The following is a 17,534-nucleotide window of genomic DNA, read 5'->3' as shown; positions in this document are numbered from 1 at the left end:
AGGAGGATGTTCAGTTGCTTTGCTTATTTCTAAGCAAAAATTTATATATAGTGTGTGTGTGTGTGTGTGTGTGTGTGTGTGTGTGTGTGTGTGTTGGGCAGGAGTTGTGTCTTCCATTATCTTGAAACTTTTGGTCTTAGTATTTTTCCATACATTTACAAAAATGAAAGGTTGTTTACATTCACAGTGAGTTCAGAACTCTTTAAAGGGAGAGGGTACTGGTGTTTTATATTTAAATATTTAGAATGTAAAAGGACTCTTTAAAGTTTAGTATTTTTTAAAACTTTAATTTGCAGACTTATGAGACATAACTTAATTGAATTTATGATATTTTAAGAAATATTTAAGAAGTACTTAGCTTTTTTTTTTTAAGATTAAGAACTATACTAAATATTGTACTATATATAATTATGTAAGATGTTACCCTTGAAGGAAGCTGGGTAAAGGTTGCATAAAACTTGACTGTATTTGTAATTTCTATATGTCTGTAATTATTTCAACACTTCATTTAGCCAAAAGGCTGAGAAGCAATAAATAATTATTTCAAAATTGAGTTAATAAAAGAACTTTAAAGAGTCACTAGTAAATTTATTTTTATGGAAGATATACAAATTCACCACATGAGGGCACTCAAAGAATGTCTAAGAAACGTACACTTGAACAGCAATTTAGTTTCTCGTTAATGTGCTATTTCTATTATGTACAGTTAAATTTTCAAGATGTTCTTCATTAATATGACCCCCTTCCTATCCCTGTTTAGGTAACCGGTGTTGTAGGAAGAGCAGAACTTTTGTCATCTATCTTTTTTCTAGCTGCATTTTTGTCATATACCAAATCAAAAGGACCGAACAATTCCATAGGTAAAAGTCTTAATGTTTAATTTTTCTTTCTGTAGCTGTAAATTTGATTAGGTAATCTTCATCTACTTCAGTGTTGCTTATAAAATGTATGCCACACTTGGGATTTATTGTTATATATTGTACTACTTTAGCATATATGGCCATACAAAAGTATGCCACATTGTCAATATTAAAATTTCTTGCGTGCAGTTTATGTTTTATCATGACTTAACAGATTTTATATTATTTAATTTTTTTAAAATTACTCTAGGATATTAGAATTTTAGGGTCATTATTCCATTTGCTATTACATGTAAATGATATAAGTACCAATATTTTTAGTTGTCTTTTTGTAAATAACAGCCCTGAAGGCTGTGAATTATATTATTAGGCAAAGTAAAAAGCCTTTTACAGAGCATAACTTTTATTATTTGTTTATCATAGTTCACCTATTTATTGAGTCCCTGCCATGTGTCTTACTCTGAAAACTGCTTTGTATATATTAGTTCATTACTGCTGATGATACCTGGCATTGTCAGAAAACAAGTTCCCAGCAATAAAAATGGGTATTTACAAGCATGGACAGAGTGGGCATGAAAGAGGCCTTACCTAATAGCCTTAATCTCTATTTGATTGATTTTAAAATTTAACTCTTGAGTTTTCCCCCTTCATTCTTGGGCAATTTTTTGTCAGTATAGACCCAAGGTGCCCATGATAAGCCTGACTTTGTGTGTAATGAAACTAAAACTAAGATTCAAGAGATGTGATTTAAAGTAACTGTCTTCTCAGATTTGTAATACAAATAGGTTTGACCCTTGCTGCTATGAACATGCCTTCTTAAAACAGTCTGAATAGCAACATAGCATAGAGATTAAGAACATGGACTCTAGAGTCTGGTTTCACATTCCAAATCCACCATTTGCTACCTCCATTTACTTCTTTGGACAGATTACTTAACCCCTCTGTGCCTTAGTTTCTTTATCTATAAAAGGTAGGTGATAAGTAACTTTTCCTACATGTTGTGAAGATTAGAGTGATGCTGGATGGCCCTTAGGGAGGCCAAGGGAAGCGTCAACACAATACCAGGGTTCGGGTTCTTGTCATCACCCAGGAAAGGATTTGAGAGTTTGACAGAAAGATTTAGCAAAGTGCAGTAAATTGATTAAAGCGATAGTATGTACTCAAGTGACACCGAACAGCCTTGGATAACAAGACACCCCAATGGAGTCTAGGTGGAAAGGTTTTCATTAAATGTGGTTGGGCCCTGGCTGGTTTCTTCTGTGATAGAGCATCAGCCTGGCATGTGGATATCCCAGGTTCAATTCCTGTTCAGTGCACACAGGAGAAGCGACCATCGGCTTCTCCACTCCACCCCTCTCCCTTCTTTCTCTTTCTCTTTCTCTCTCTCTCTCTCTCTCTCTCTCTCACTTCCACTCCCCTCCCATCCCACAGCCATGGCCCGATTGGTTTGAGTGAGTTGACCTCAGGCGCTGAGGATGGCTTCCTGGCCTCTACCTCAGGCTTAAAAAAAAAAAGTCACTTGGTTGCTGAGCAACCGAGCAATGCCCTGGAACATAGCAATCACACCCTAGTGGGCTTGCCCTGTGGATCCTGGTTGGAGCACTTGTAGGAGTCTGTCTGCCTCCCCTCCTCACTAAAAAAAAATTTAACAAAATAAAAATAAATGTCAATGCCCTGGCCAGATAGCTCGGTTAGAGCATCATCTGGAAGCCCGGGGGTTGCCAGTTCGATCCCCAGTCAGGGCACATACAGGATGGATCAGTGTTCCTGTCTTTCTCTCACTCTCTCCTGTCCTCTCTCTCTAAAGTTAATGAAAAAAAATTAAAAATAAATAAAAATAAAAAAATAAATGTCAAGGAGGGGGTAGGGTGGTCCTTGGTTTCTGACACTAGTGTGGTGACTGCCCATGCCGCTGGTCTTCGTCCCTTCTCTCCAGGTAGTGACTTCTTTTTTGGTCCTTCTGAACTGTCGTAGTGGTATGGGGAGTGGGGGGGACCTCAAAACCGTAATGCAGATTTATTAAAAAGATATTATAATGGCCCTGTTGGTCACTTTTAGCTCAGTGTAGCCATGAAATTTGGTTGGAACTAGTTTTGTTTGTCTTAATTACAGGAAATTGAGGAGGGATAGCAGGGGAACAAGTGGTTAACGAAGGTCAAATCTACGATGTTTCAGACAGTATGGGAAAGGGGAAGGATTGACCTTGAGGCCTTTCTTCCTTATACTAACTTTTTTACCTCAAGATGAGTTAAGCATGTTAAGGCATTTGAAACAGTACATGGTTTATAGTAAACAGTGTGACTATTTTTCCTATTGGCCTTTTATGCAATGAGAGGTAGTTCAGTAACTAATATGAAATTTCCTAAGCAAAACATGAATGATAAAGTTAGAAAATACTATTACCAAGATTATGATCAGGTACCTGCCTTCTTCTTTAACTGTATCTCCTGCCATTTTTTCTCTCGCTAGCTTTGCTATAGCCAGATAGACCTTTCTCTTCCTCAAACAGGAGTATACTTGCTGTTCCCTCTTTTTAAAAATTTTCTTTACTTAGATCTTCACATAATTGTCTATATCACATAGTTGTTTATATCATTAGGCCTCTCAGCTCAGTGATTTCCCTCTTAGGGAAATCTTTCCTATCTTAACTAAAATAGCCTTTCACTTTATTATATTTTGTATTCCTCATAATTTTACTTGTTTTTTTTAATGGTTTTATATTCTTTTTTTTTTTTTTCTTTCTGAAGTGAGAAGCAGGAAGTCAGAGAGACAGACTCCCGCATGCACCTGACCGGGATCCACCCAGCATGTCCACCATGGGGCGATGCTCTGCCCATCTGGGGCATTGCTTCCTTGCAACCAGAGCCATTCTAGCACCTGACGCAGAGGCCACGGAGCCATCCCCAGTGCCTGAGCCAACCTTGGTCCAATGGAGCCTTGGCTGCGGAAGGGGAAGAGAGAGAGAGAAAGGAGAGAGGGAAGGGTGGAGAAGCAGATGGGCGCTTCTCCTGTGTGCCCTGACCAGAATCTTTTTTTTGTACTTTATTTTATTTATTTATTTTTTATTTTTTTGTATTTTTCGAAGTTGGAAACGGGGAGGAATGCGCCCGACCTGGATCCAGCCGGCACGCCCACCAGGAGGGGATGCTCTGCCCATCTGGGCGTGGCTCTGTTGCAACCAGAGCCATTCTAGTGCCTGAGGCAGAGGCCACAGAGCCATCCTCAGTGCTTGGGCCATCTTTGCTCCAGTGGAGCCTTGGCTGCGGGAGGGGAAGAGAAAGACAGAGAGAAAGGAGAGGGGGAGGGGTGGAGAAGCAGATGGGAGCTTCTCCTGTGTGCCCTGGCCGGGAATCGAACCTGGGACTCCTGCACGCCAGGCCAACGCTCTACCACTGAGCCAACTGGCCAGGACCCTGACCGGGAATCTTTGCCCGGGACTTCCACAGGCCAGGCCGATGCTCTACCTCTATGCCAACCGGCCCGGGCCAATGGTTTTCTATTCTTTATAACTCCAGTATCTTCCCTTTCTTTCTTTAGAATTATTTGTTTTAAATTATTGGTCCGTCTCTTCAAGTAATTCTGATTTAGTAGTATATGTTGTTATGTTTGTGCTCTCTCTTTGTGACTGTTGTACCCTTTAGTTATCTACTTATTTTGGCTGTGAGCTCAAGCCACGTGATCTCCTAAAGTTACTGATCACTCTGACTCTGACTGTTAAGGAGAAAGACCAGGGCCACTCTCTGTCCACCCTGTGATTCATTAATAAAATCCAGGATGGGGAGCTCCAGGTTCTTCAGGGCCACTGTTGATCTCTGTTGTTGTTACCATTCTACAAAACACCTCATCTGGTCCCTTAAAAAGAATCCGCAGGCCCTTACCAGGTGGCTCAGTGGATTAAACATTGTCCCAGTACATCTAGATCATGGGTTCGATCTAAGGTCAGGGCACATACGAGAAGCAATCAGTAAGTGCACAGGTAAATGGAGCAACTAAGTGGAACAGTGAGTTGAGGCTTCTCTCTCTCTCTCTCTCTCTCTCTCTCTCTCTCAGATCTATGGAAAAAGTTTTTTAAAAGAATCAGAATTGAGTGTCCTGGCTAGTTGTCTCAATGGTAGAGCATTGGCCCGGCATGTGGAAGTTCCAAGTTTGATTCCCAGCCAGGACAAACAGGAGACGTGCCCATCTGCTTCTCCACCCTTTCCCCTCTCCTTTCTTTCTTTCTCTCTCTTCCCCTCCTGCAGCCAAGGCTCCATGGGAGCAAAGTGTGCCCCAGGCACTGAGGATGGCTCCATAGCCTCCGTCTCAGGCACTGGAATGGCTCTTTTTGTAGAGGAACAACGCCCAGATGGGCCGAGCATCACCCCCTGGTTGGTTGGCATGCCCAGTGGATCCCGATCAGGCGCATGCGGGAGTCTATGTGTCTGCCACCCCCCCACTTCTAACTTCAGAAAAATACAAAAAATAAAAATAAATAAAAATTTAAAAAGAGGATCAGAATTGAGAAGAAGCTAGTAGGTCTACCATTCTTCTGTATTTAGATGGGAGGTTTGTGGAAGTGACTGCCTAAGGGTGGCTGGTGAGTTTGCATCTTTCAAAATAAACCTACCCTTTTACTCTTCTGTTTTACATGCAATCCCTCATAACAGCCTACAAACACAAGATAATTTTCAGTTCTCAAGGTTGTATTTTGAGGATTGGTTTTGTTACTGTGTTTTTGTTTTGTTATCTTAGAAGCCATAGTTCTCGTCACTTAATCTGTTTCTAGGGATGTTTTTTATGGAAGTGGCCAACAAGTCCACAGGTTATGCTTAGTTCACCACTTGACCAAAACAAAAACCAAATCCCATTGCTTTCTATCCCTTCAGCCTACATTACTCAGAAGGTTCATTTCTAACCTGAAAAAACATAATTTACATTTTTTTTTTACCCCTTTATTATGCAACATTCATTAAGTTAGATAACTTTCTCTCATTTTTTATCTCCATTTCCTAGAATGGTTCCTGGTAAACAGTAGGTGTTAAGTATATAAAGGTATTTATTTAGGAAATACTCAAGTGAATGAATATAATGTATTTTACATTCTAATTGAAAAGATGCCAAACCTGTTTTGTACCTCTTTCTCTCTCTCCTTTTAACCCCTATAATATTTCCTTACTCCACATTCTATAATTTTATACTTGAGACTACAAAGAATTGTGCCATTATCTTTGTATTTTCCATTTCTGTCTAGTGTATGTTGTAGTATGCAAAAATTTTTATTTTTCACTTTATTTGATCACTTTAACTCTCTTATTTGTATCCCATACCCTTTTTATAAGCAGGATACATACCAGGGCCTTTGCACATACTTTTCCAATACTTACAAGTTTCTGCCTATCAGTAGCACCACTCACCTTCCCCACTCCTTTTAATTTTCTTTCACTTTCTTCTTTTTTCTATAACATTTAGGTCACCATTTGACAAAATATATCTTTACTTGTTTATTTGATTGTTATCAAGGCTCCTTCACAAAATGTACTAGATACTTAAAATAACTATTTGAATGCATTTGAATATTTGAAAGCTGAAAGTTGTATCTTTACACATTTGATACTTGTAATTTTTTTTTTAAAGTATTGTTAACTAATTTAGAAGTTACTTGTTTTGGACAGAGTCACACATGGTAATTTTAGCCACAGTTATCTGATTATAAAATTTAAAGTGTATCTGTTCATTCTGTTCATACAGTAACTTAGTCACCAAAAGTTAAAGAACCAAAGTGACTGGTTTCAGTAAAGGTTTTGCCTTTATTAGAGCTATGAGTTGCTGAGACTGAATCCAACATTATGGAGGGCAACTGTTTGCTTTCTCTTAGTTGGAATGGAAATACAAATTAGTAAAAAGGCTGAATTTCATCTTAGAAGAACCAAGCTAGTCATTGTCTCCTTATCATGCATCACTTTTTAAAACCTCCAAAATTCTTTCCTTATCTTAAAAATGGGCATGATCGTACATGTTCTCTATGCTATAGTGTGATTTTCGAGATCCAATGAAATGACATGTGTTAAACTGGTCTTATAAATTGTTTAATACATTTTTAAAATACCTGTTTTCAAGGCTCTAATTTCCCACTAATTTTTAATACATGTATCTGATCATACTATACTCTATGTCAGTGGTCGGCAAACTGCAGCTCACGAGCCACGTGCAGCTCTTTGGCCCCTTGAGTGTGGCTCTTCCACAAAATATCACGTGCGGGCACTACCTCGATAAGGAATGTACCTACCTATATAGTTTAAGTTTTAAAAATGTGGCTCTCAAAAGAAATTTCAGTTGTACTGTTGATATTTGGCTCTGTTGACTAATGAGTTTGCCGACCACTGCTCTATGTCATTCCCTCCCATACTTTATGCATACATGCCGCTTTTCCAGTGTTTCCATTCATATTATATAGCCTTCATAGTCCAAATTTAAGTTAACTTGTTTTGTAAAGAATCACCTACTGATTTCTTTCCTTTATGAATTACTTGTTGAGTTTAGCATGGTCCTTCAGCCGTGGTACAATGTTACATCAGTATTAATGGTTCTGACCTAACTAAGAATATGACATTATTTTGAGGAGGAATGCTGTTATACTTGCTATCCCGTAAGTGTTTTAGGGATAGGAATTTTTAAGTTGTTTTTTCTTTCAGTAATTGTAGTCAATAGAGTATACTTTAAAATTAAAAAAAAATTCAAAATAAATGAGTTTATGTATTAAGCCCAGTGTCAAAAGAAAATATATTAGATATATGAGTTGTGTTCTTATTTCCTCCTAGATACGTCAATTATTTGAGTTTTGCTCTAATATTTTTAATGAATTAAAACAGGTCACACATAATACTTGCATTTTTTTTAAAACTGGAGAAAAAATGGAGGTCATATTTTCCAATAAGAAAACTGAAGCTCAGAACAGTTGCCCAAAGTCACAAAGCAAGTTAGTATAGATCTGGAATTACTCTCACAAGTCATTTTTCTTAATTAAATTACTACTAAGTAGTAGAACTTCGCATAAGTTGATGTGTAGTAGGTTTTTCATTTACATAGAACTTGGAAATATTCTTTTGTGAATTTTTAAAAGAATAGTATTGATTTAAATGTTTATTGTTGTGCTGGCCAGTTGGCTCAGCAGCAGAGTGTCAACCTATCATGTGGAAGTCCCAGGTTTGATTCCCAATCAGGGCACACAGATTCCATCTGCTTCTCCATCCCTTCCCCCTTCTCTCTCTCTCTCTCTCTCTCTCTCTCTCCCCCCCCCCCTCTCTTTCCCCCTCTCTCCTTTTCCCTCCTTCTCTCCCTCCTTCTCTGCCTCCTGCAGCCATGACTTCTGTGGTTTGAGCAAGTTGGCCCCAAGCACTGAGGATGGCTCCATGGCCTTGCCTCAGGCACTAAAATAGCTCAGTTGCTGAGCAATGGAGCAGCAGTCCCAGATGGGCAGAGTAATGCCCTTAGGGGGCTTGCCAGGTGGTTCCTGTTCAGGGCGCATGCGGGAGTCTGTTTCTTGGCCTCCCCACATCTCACTTAAAAAAAAAAAAAAAGTTTATTGTTAACCTGTTTCAGTTTTTAGTGTTTTTTAGTCAAAATGGTACTCTTTCTGACCTATTAGTTTTCAGTTTCAAGTTTTATATAAATGAAGTATATTGTTATCTGTATGCTAAATTTAGGTATGTTTTTATTTCATATTGATAGTTCATTAATTATGACCCTCAAATCTTATGTTTCTCTTCTCCCTATTGGCCACCCTACATTTGGTTTAAAAGTTCATACTTGGTTAGATAATCTTTATCTCCACAAAAATTTTTTAGTTTAAATCAGCGATTTTCAACCAGTGTGCTACAAGAATTTTTAAAATACACAATACTCTTTTCCCTTCGATTGCCAAGTAAAAAAAATGATGACAGCCAACATAAATAGCCATTCAGTATGAATGAATCAAAATTATATCTATTTTTTTTGTCAGGTCAGCAAAAATATATATTTTGGTGTGCCTTAGAATTTTATTAATTAGTTGATGTGTGCCATTAGATAAAAAAAAATTGAAAATCACTGGTTTTAATTATACATCTTGATGTTCTGTTTTGGAATCCATAAAGTATAAATTACTTGAAATATTTAAATATATTTTAAAATGTAAAGTGAATGAGAAATAGCACAAATGTAAATACCACAAAGTTTTTCGGTAATGTGTAATAGTTATCTAGCTTAAAATATCTTTTTGTGGTATTATAAAATTATTTTGTGTAGCTTTATATTTTTCTGTCCTTAAATTGCAGTGTGGACTCCAATCGCATTGACAGTGTTTTTAGTGGCTGTCGCAACATTGTGTAAAGAGCAAGGAATAACAGTTGTGGGAATTTGCTGTGTGTATGAAGTATTTATTGCGCAGGGGGTAAGAAGAAATTTAAATTTTTGTTGCTATCTTTTATCCTATTTGAATCTGATTCTAATAAATATTTTCTAAATGTACTATTATGTACATGTCTGATTTCTAGTAATACCAGAAATTTTCACAAAATTCACATTTTTTCCACACCCACTGAAAATTACCATTTTATAATACCTTCAGTTTTTGTTTTTGTTTTAAGATTATATTTATTGATTTTATAGAGAGAAGAGAGGTAGAGCGAGAAGTATCAACTCATACTTGCTTCATTTTTGTTGTTCATTGCTTGTTTGTTGCAAGTGCCTTGACCCGGCAAGCCCAGGGTTTCGAACCAGCGACCTTAGCATTCCGGGTCGATGTGCTATCCTCTGTACCACCACAGATCAGGCACAACTCCAGCTTTTTAAAGGCTGCTTTTTAAGTTTCAATAATGGAATTGTTAGGCAATATGGAATACTTTACAACATAGAGATTATTGAGCTCATTTTACTCATTATTAGTTGCACAAACTGTTACATATTGATTTTATAATTATAGTCAAATTCTATTTAATCTTATGTTTAGAAAGTACTACATTGTTGAAAACATTGTAGTATGTGGTTAATTGCTTAAAACTTTTTTCTCTTCCAGTATACTTTGCCATTATTATGTACTACTGCTGGACAGTTTCTCCGTGGAAAGAGTAGTATTCCATTTTCTATGCTGCAGACATTAATAAAACTCATTGTTTTGATGTTCAGTACACTATTACTGGTTGTGATTAGAGTCCAGGTTATTCAGTCCCAACTTCCAGTATTCACCAGGTATGAATTTTATTTTTGTTGATGTTGTTTTTCCATCCTTTCAAAATTAACTTTGGATATTGTTTTCATGTCTCGAGTTCTGTTTGAGCTTTTTTTTTTATGTGCTCTATATCTCTACATGATCTGGTGCTTTCATGTTCTTATCTACTAATTTTACCTGTGTCATTGTTGGTCAGTTTAGATTGAATAATTTTTCTTCTTATGGATTATATTTTTCTGCTTCTTCCCATGCCTGGTAATTTTTTAATAGGTGCCATATATGAATTTTACCTTAATGTATTCCTATAAATAGTTTAAACTTTGTTCTGGGATACATTTATATATAAAAATTGTTTCATCTTCAAGCCTTGCATTTAAGCTTTCTTTTGTGAGATCATAGTAGCATTTTGGTCAGCTGATTTTGCTCCACTTCTGACACGAGACCCTTCTGACTACCCAATGTACTGAATTATGAGGATTTCCACTCTGGCTGCTGAGGAACTATTCCTAGCTCTGTATGTTTGGGAATTTTTGTCTAATCCTTTCAAGAGGATCTTTCCTAATTGTATTAGTTTTCCTCGAGCTGCTATAACAGATCACCAGAACGTGGGTGACGTAAAGTATCAGAAGTTTGCTCTCACCAGCTAGAAGCCAGAAGTCTAAATTAAGGGTGTCAGGCATAGTTCTTTCCTTCGGAAGGCTCTGAGGAAGGATCTGTTCTGAAACCTTTTGCAAGCGTGTGGTGGTTGTTGCAGTCTCTTGGTTATTGGTAGGCATGTTGCTGCATCACTTCAGTCTGCTTCATCTTGCCTTGGCCTTCTTCCCTGTGTGTTTCTCTGTATTCCATCCTCGGTGTATAACAATATCAGACACTGGATTTATGGCCCAGCTTTATCCATTATGATCTTGTGTTAACTAATTGCACTGGCAAAGATTCTATTTCCAAATAGGTTACCTTTGGGGTGCTGGGTAGATGTGATTTTGGGAGAGTCATGATTCAACCCACTATACTGACCTTGAGTATTTCCTCACATAGCACACTGACCAGTTCTCATCAGCACAGAAAACTGGAGAGAGACCCCCCTCAGTGGATCCCCTGAGTTTTCTTTCTCAGCAGATTTCTTCTTGATATTCTGCCCATGAACCCTAGCCCCCTGAGCTCTGCCTGGGTTCGCTCTCGCAGCTCCATACACTAAAAACTTTGTCCAGATACTAAACTCTCCAAATAGTCCAAATAGGGCTGTTCTTCCTCTCTCAGATATCACTGTCCTTTGCTTGATGCTCAGTGTGTTCAAAACAAAAATAAAAATAAGAAAAGTTTTATATATCTTGTCCAGTTTGTAGTTGTTGAAAGCTAGAAGCAAAATTTATAGTGCATTTTAATAATCGATGTATATCGATTTTTCCTAATCTAACATTTAGCATTTTTTCCATTATACCTTACTTGCCTAAAATTTATTTTATTTTTTTTTTAATTTTTATTTATTCATTTTAGAGAAGAGAGAGAGAGAGAAAGAAGGGGGGGGAGGAGCAGGAAGCATAACCTCCATATATGCCAGGGGTCCCCAAACTACGGCCCGCGGGCCACATGCGGCCCCCTGAAGCCATTTATCCGGCCCCCGCTGCACTTCCGGAAGGGGCACCTCTTTCATTGGTGGTCAATGAAAGGAGCACATTGACCATCTCATTAGCCAAAAGCAGACCCATAGTTCCCATTGAAATACTGGTCAGTTTCTTGATTTAAATTTACTTGTTTTTTATTTTAAATATTGTATTTGTTCCCGTTTTGTTTTTTTTACTTTAAAATAAGATATGTGCAGTGTGCATAGGGATTTGTTCATAGTTTTTTTTATAGTCCGGCCCTCCAACAGTCTGAGGGACAATGAACTGGCCACCTGTGTAAAAAGTTTGGGGACCCCTGATATATGCCTTGACCGGGCAGGCCCAGGGTTTTGAACCGGCAACCTCAACATTCCAGGTCGACGCTTTATCCACTGTGCCACCACAGGTCAGGCGAGCCTAAAATTTAAATGAAATTTTTTTATTTCCTTTTCAATTTTATTTCAGTGACTGACATTGTTAGCAAGAATTTTTCTTTTTTTAACAAAAGGCCAAAATGTCATTCATGTTGCTATCCATAATAGTGCATTACTGGTTAGAATAAATATTACTCTGATAATTTTATGTCCAACACTATCCTTGTGATGATTTTTTAATATTCTATTGTTACTCCATAAAGTAAATTGTAATATGATTTGATTTATTTTGACATGTACCCTTTCTCTATAGTTGAATTATTTAATCAGCTATCCTAAATAAATTGTTAATTGTATGTAATAAATGAACTCTTAATTTTACATTACAGGAAATAAATCTTTGTATTTAGTTCAGTTATTTTGAGACTTCAAGTCCAGATTCTCAGGATTTATTATTTTTCATATATGTAGATATTTAAATATGAAAAAAAAATTAAATGACATATTTGTTAAAATAATATTTACTTTTTCTCAGTCATCTAATATTTTTAAAAATGCCAAATAGAGCGTCGACCTGGGACACAAAGGTTCCAGGTTCAAAACCCTGAGGTCGCCAGCTTGAGCATGATATCATTGACATGATCCCATGTCACTGTCTTGAGCCCAAAGATCGCTGGCTTGAGCAAGGCGTCACTGTCTTGTCTGGAGTCCCCTGGTAAAAGCACATATGAGAAGCAATCAATAAATAACTAAAGTGACAACTAAAAGTCAATTCTTCTCATCTCTCAGCAATCACTGAACAACTAAAATAAAGCAACTACAAGTTGATGCTTCTCATCTCTACCTTCTCTCTCTCTCTCTCTCTCTCTCTCTCTCTCTCTCTCTCTCACACACACACACACACACACACACACACACGCATGCACGCACACACATACTATAAAATATAAAAAATAAGACCAATTCAAATAAGTGGTAGAAGTTGACATCTCATTCACTTTCTCATTTTAAACTGAGAAACTGGGTTTTTTTCTTTATTTTATTAAGTGAGAAGCGGGGAGGCAGACAGACAGGCTTCCGTGTGTACCAGAACAGGGATCCACCCAGCAAGCCTCCTACCCTACCGGGTGATGCTCTGCCCATCTGGGGCTGCTGCTCCATCGCTCAGCAAGGAAAGCTATTTTAGCGCCTGAGGCAAGGCCATGGAGCCATCCTCAGTGTCAGAGGCCCAACTTGCTCAAACCATTTGAGCCACGGCTGCAGGAGCGGAAGAGAGGGGGACAGTCGAGAAGCAGATTGTTGCTTCTCCTATGTACCCTAACTGGGATTCAAACCCAGGACTTCGAAACGCCGGGCCGTCACTCCACCACTTAGCCAACCAGCCAGGGCCGAGAAATTGGTTTTGAAAGGACTATATGTTAATATAGTCAGTACAATTTAGAACGTAGCATAAAGAAATAGAAGTGAAGTTATTCTTTTGAACTGCACTTTTAAAAATGATTTTACTTAGTTTTCTATAAACAAGCTAAATTAATGAAATGTACATTAAATCTATTATGGCCTGCAGAAATATAAACTGTAATATAAGTTTATATTAACATATACTAGGATAAAAAGAAGAACACAAACGAAATGTTACATAGGCCTATACAGTTAGTACTTTGGGCTGGAAATTTGGTTTTTAGCTTTCTGAAGTCTAAACAAAGAGGAAAAGGTCATAGTGATAGATAGTTTCTCTATTAGTTCCAAAAGAAACTTCTCACTAGAAAAACATTGGTTAATATTCTTAGAAGCATTCATACATCACATACAATAATGAATCTTACCCAACTTTTCTTATTAGTGTTAATCAGAAGGTTATCATTTAATAGAAGCACTTATGCAGAGAATCACATTATAATATGAATTTCTGAATTCTGATAAAATAACAGATAACCTGCTTGCCTTTCTATCAGTTCTTCCTAACTACCACTCCTTTCAAGTAGACATTTTATGAAGATTATTTTAAACTTTGGCAGGAATCTGAAGTATTCATAAAATATTTGTCTTTTCAACGAGACTACATATAAAATATTACTTTTATTACTGTTCAGTGTTTCAGTTATAAATTTGATGTTTAGAAAGTGGTTTAGTTTGAATAACATTTCTTTTTATTCTTTACACAGATTTGATAACCCAGCTGCTGTAAGCCCAACTCCTACAAGGCAGCTAACTTTTAACTACCTCCTTCCTGTGAATGCTTGGCTTCTGTTAAATCCTTCTGAGCTCTGCTGTGATTGGACCATGGGAACAATACCACTTATAGAGTCATTTCTAGATATTCGCAATGTTGCCACATTTACTTTCTTTTGTCTTTTGGGGGCTTTGGGAGTATTCAGTCTCAGATACCCTGGTGATTCCTCCAAAACTGTTTTAATGGTAAGAAACTGTCTTCATTTTTCAGATGATACTATATTCCATTGATTAATTAAGAGATTGCCTTTAATTCATCAAAAGGTTTTTGTTGTTGTTTTTAGTGAGAGACAGACAGGAAGGGAGGAAGGGAGAGAGGTGAGAAGAATCAACTCATAGTTGTGTCACTTTAGTTGTTCATTGATTGCTTTATCATATGTGCCTTGACCAGGGGGCTCTAGCTGAGTTAGTGATCCCCTGATCAAGGCAGTGACCGTTGGCTTTAATCCACTGCCTTTGGGTTTAAGCCAACGACTGTGGGATCATGTTATTGATTCTACACTCAAACCAGTGACCTCGTGCTCAAGTTGGATAAGCCTGCGCTCAAGCCAGTGGCCTCCGGTTTTCTATCCTGGGACCTCAGAATTCCAAGTCGACTTTTTATCCGCTGTGCCACCACTGGTCAGGCTCAAAAGCATCTTTCTAAAAACAGAATCATTCTTCAGATATATACATTGGTAGGATACTGAGTAGTATCATGGTAGTATTTTTTTTTTCAGATTCAGTATTGCCTCAGTAGAAAATCATTAATTTGTGATTCATGGAGAAAGTATTAATAACACATTCTTTCCTCTCAAACTTAGGAAGCTGAAGAAACAAATTATTCAGTTAGGTACTATGAAACAAATTAGTGTAACAAAATATGGAAGCATATGTCCATAGAAACAGATGTACTAATGAAAGCTAACTTATTTTTTTCCACAGATTATGTGTGCTAGTTATTTGTGTCCTACCTTTTTAATGGCTTTATATCCTGGAAACCATATACCATCCCATTTTTTAAATTAAAAAACAAAAACCATTTTTGAGATTTTTAATTTTAATTAGAATTTCTTAGAGGTCGTAGAATAAAAGACTAAAAGACGATTGATTTAAAGGGAAGCAGTTTTATTCTTAAATGTTTACTAGCTTACTACTTAAATTTATTACTGTTAAATGTATGTAATCGTCAGAATATTATGCAGAGTAATGCTGAGGTATAAAGGTAGTAATCTGGTCTTGACTGAAGCATACCTTATCAATTTACAATATGATGTGGTTACTTAAAATAGTAATATAAAAACTGGCGTGCTTAGCTATTTTATCACTTTATGGGTTTTGTTGAAACCTATTAACATCTTTTTTGTCAGTTTACCACATGAGCATTAGTGCATGTATAAAACTTATCAGTGTTGTATTTTAGATAGATTTTGAAAAAATACTTTTAATTTAATTGGATGAGCTTTAATTATAAGTTCTAACATTCAAGACTTCATTTCACCTTGTTGACATACATTTTTGTTATTATCCCTAAGTTGCACACTGTATGTTTAAATTAATATTCTTTATGATATTAAAAATGGTTCACCCGTACATTTCCAAATTAAATGACAAAATATTTGGATTTGACTCTTTAGTGTTCATATATTTTTTAATTTAATAAAATATCTTTTTTTCTTTGTAGGCGCTTTGTTTAATGGCATTACCATTTATTCCTGCATCAAACCTTTTTTTCCCAGTTGGATTTGTTGTTGCTGAGCGAGTCCTGTATGTCCCTAGCATGGGATTCTGTATTTTGGTAGCCCATGGATGGCACAAAATATCAAACAGAAGGTGAATTTAAATATTAGTTTATTTAATGCTTACTATAGAATCAATTGTGATATATTTAAGTATTTAAAATGTTTATTTAGTTCACTTTTATAAGTCATACTTTTATACCTCTTTTTCATCTTAATAATCTTGTTTTTCTGTAATTCGAGTTAGGAAAGCTTCATAGCACCTACTACATCTGATGTTCTTCATATTTATATAATTTTATTTTACAGCTTGAGACAAACTTTGAGTCAGATGCAATGAAAAAGACATTATTGAGACTAAAATTAAAAATGACCATTGCCACTCCATATGCAATGAACTAAGATATAGTCTTCTTAAGTGAGTCATACTGAGGGTTTTTTGGGTTTTTTTTATATTTTTCTGAAGCTGGAAACAGGGAGAGACAGTCAGACAGACTCCCGCATGCACCCGACCGGGATCCACCCGGCACGCCCACCAGGGCCAATGCTCTGCCCACCAGGGGGCGATGCTCTGTCCCTCCGGGGCGTCACTCTGCCTAGACCAGAGCCACTCTAGCGCCTGGGGCAGAGGCCAAGGAGCCATCCCCAGCGCCCGGGCCATCTTTGCTCCAATGGAGCCTTGGCTGCGGGAGGGGAAGAGAGAGACAGAGAGGAAGGCGCGGCGGAGGGGTGGAGAAGCAAATGGGCGCTTCTCCCATGTGCCCTGGCCGGGAATCGAACCCGGATCCCCCACACACCAGGCCGACGCTCTACCGCTGAGCCAACCGGCCAGGGCCCATACTGAGTTTTTAGTATAAGTAAAATACAGGGTGGGGGAGAGTAGGTTTATAGTTCATATGGAAAGTAATATAATAATTAGTAAATAATAATACAAGAATACTGTTTTGTGTACTCACAACTATACTGTCGTTTGCTGTCATTACTATATTCATAATCACCATGATCTAATTCCCTTAAACTAACAGCTAAGGAATAGAATAGTCAAAACTATATGTATACAAGAAATGGTCATTGTCTTCTCTTTCTCACTTCCAATCACCTTTCAACCCATAGTATTCTGACTTCTTTCTATATCATCTGCTAACATAGATAACAAATTGCTTCCTGGTAGCTAAATTCAGTCAATGCTTTTATTTAAAATTTATTTTCCAGACTGTAAAAATTCTCTCTCTTGATTTTTTTTCTCATCTGTTTACTTCTGCTCTCTCCTCTGATTTCTTCTTGCTATGGCTGCTCACTAAATATTATTTCTCAGAGTTTTATTCATAGCTATTTTTCTCACATTGCATGTTCTGCCTGGATGATCTATTTCATCTATGTCTGGAATTTTCGCTACGATCTCCCAAACCTTTTCCCTTAACTTTAACCCATATTTCCTGTTATAATCAGTACCAGTTTTTTTAGTGTCTGTTATGTGCCAGATGCCCTAATAGGCCATTTAAATTTGTTTTCTCGTTTAATCTTGACACTCATTCCTTAACTCTATTTTGCACATTTTATAATTG

The 17,534-nt window shown here is 37.2% G+C and overlaps 1 protein-coding gene across 1 annotated transcript in view; it reads left to right on the top strand.

Moving 5' to 3' along the window:
• The window catches only part of TMTC3 (transmembrane O-mannosyltransferase targeting cadherins 3), an 83,403-nt gene that overhangs the window by 43,550 nt on the left and 22,319 nt on the right, over positions 1 to 17,534 (top strand). The window contains exons 4-8 of the mRNA XM_066368671.1: positions 761 to 860; positions 9,152 to 9,267; positions 9,892 to 10,064; positions 14,185 to 14,437; positions 15,915 to 16,063. Coding sequence (XP_066224768.1) covers positions 761 to 860; positions 9,152 to 9,267; positions 9,892 to 10,064; positions 14,185 to 14,437; positions 15,915 to 16,063 — 791 coding nt within the window. The remainder of the gene's footprint in view (positions 1 to 760; positions 861 to 9,151; positions 9,268 to 9,891; positions 10,065 to 14,184; positions 14,438 to 15,914; positions 16,064 to 17,534) is intronic.

The sequence above is a fragment of the Saccopteryx leptura genome, chromosome 2, assembly GCF_036850995.1.
Source record: "Saccopteryx leptura isolate mSacLep1 chromosome 2, mSacLep1_pri_phased_curated, whole genome shotgun sequence".
Taxonomy (NCBI): domain Eukaryota; kingdom Metazoa; phylum Chordata; class Mammalia; order Chiroptera; family Emballonuridae; genus Saccopteryx; species Saccopteryx leptura.
This window is presented reverse-complemented; position numbering and strand designations above follow the sequence as displayed.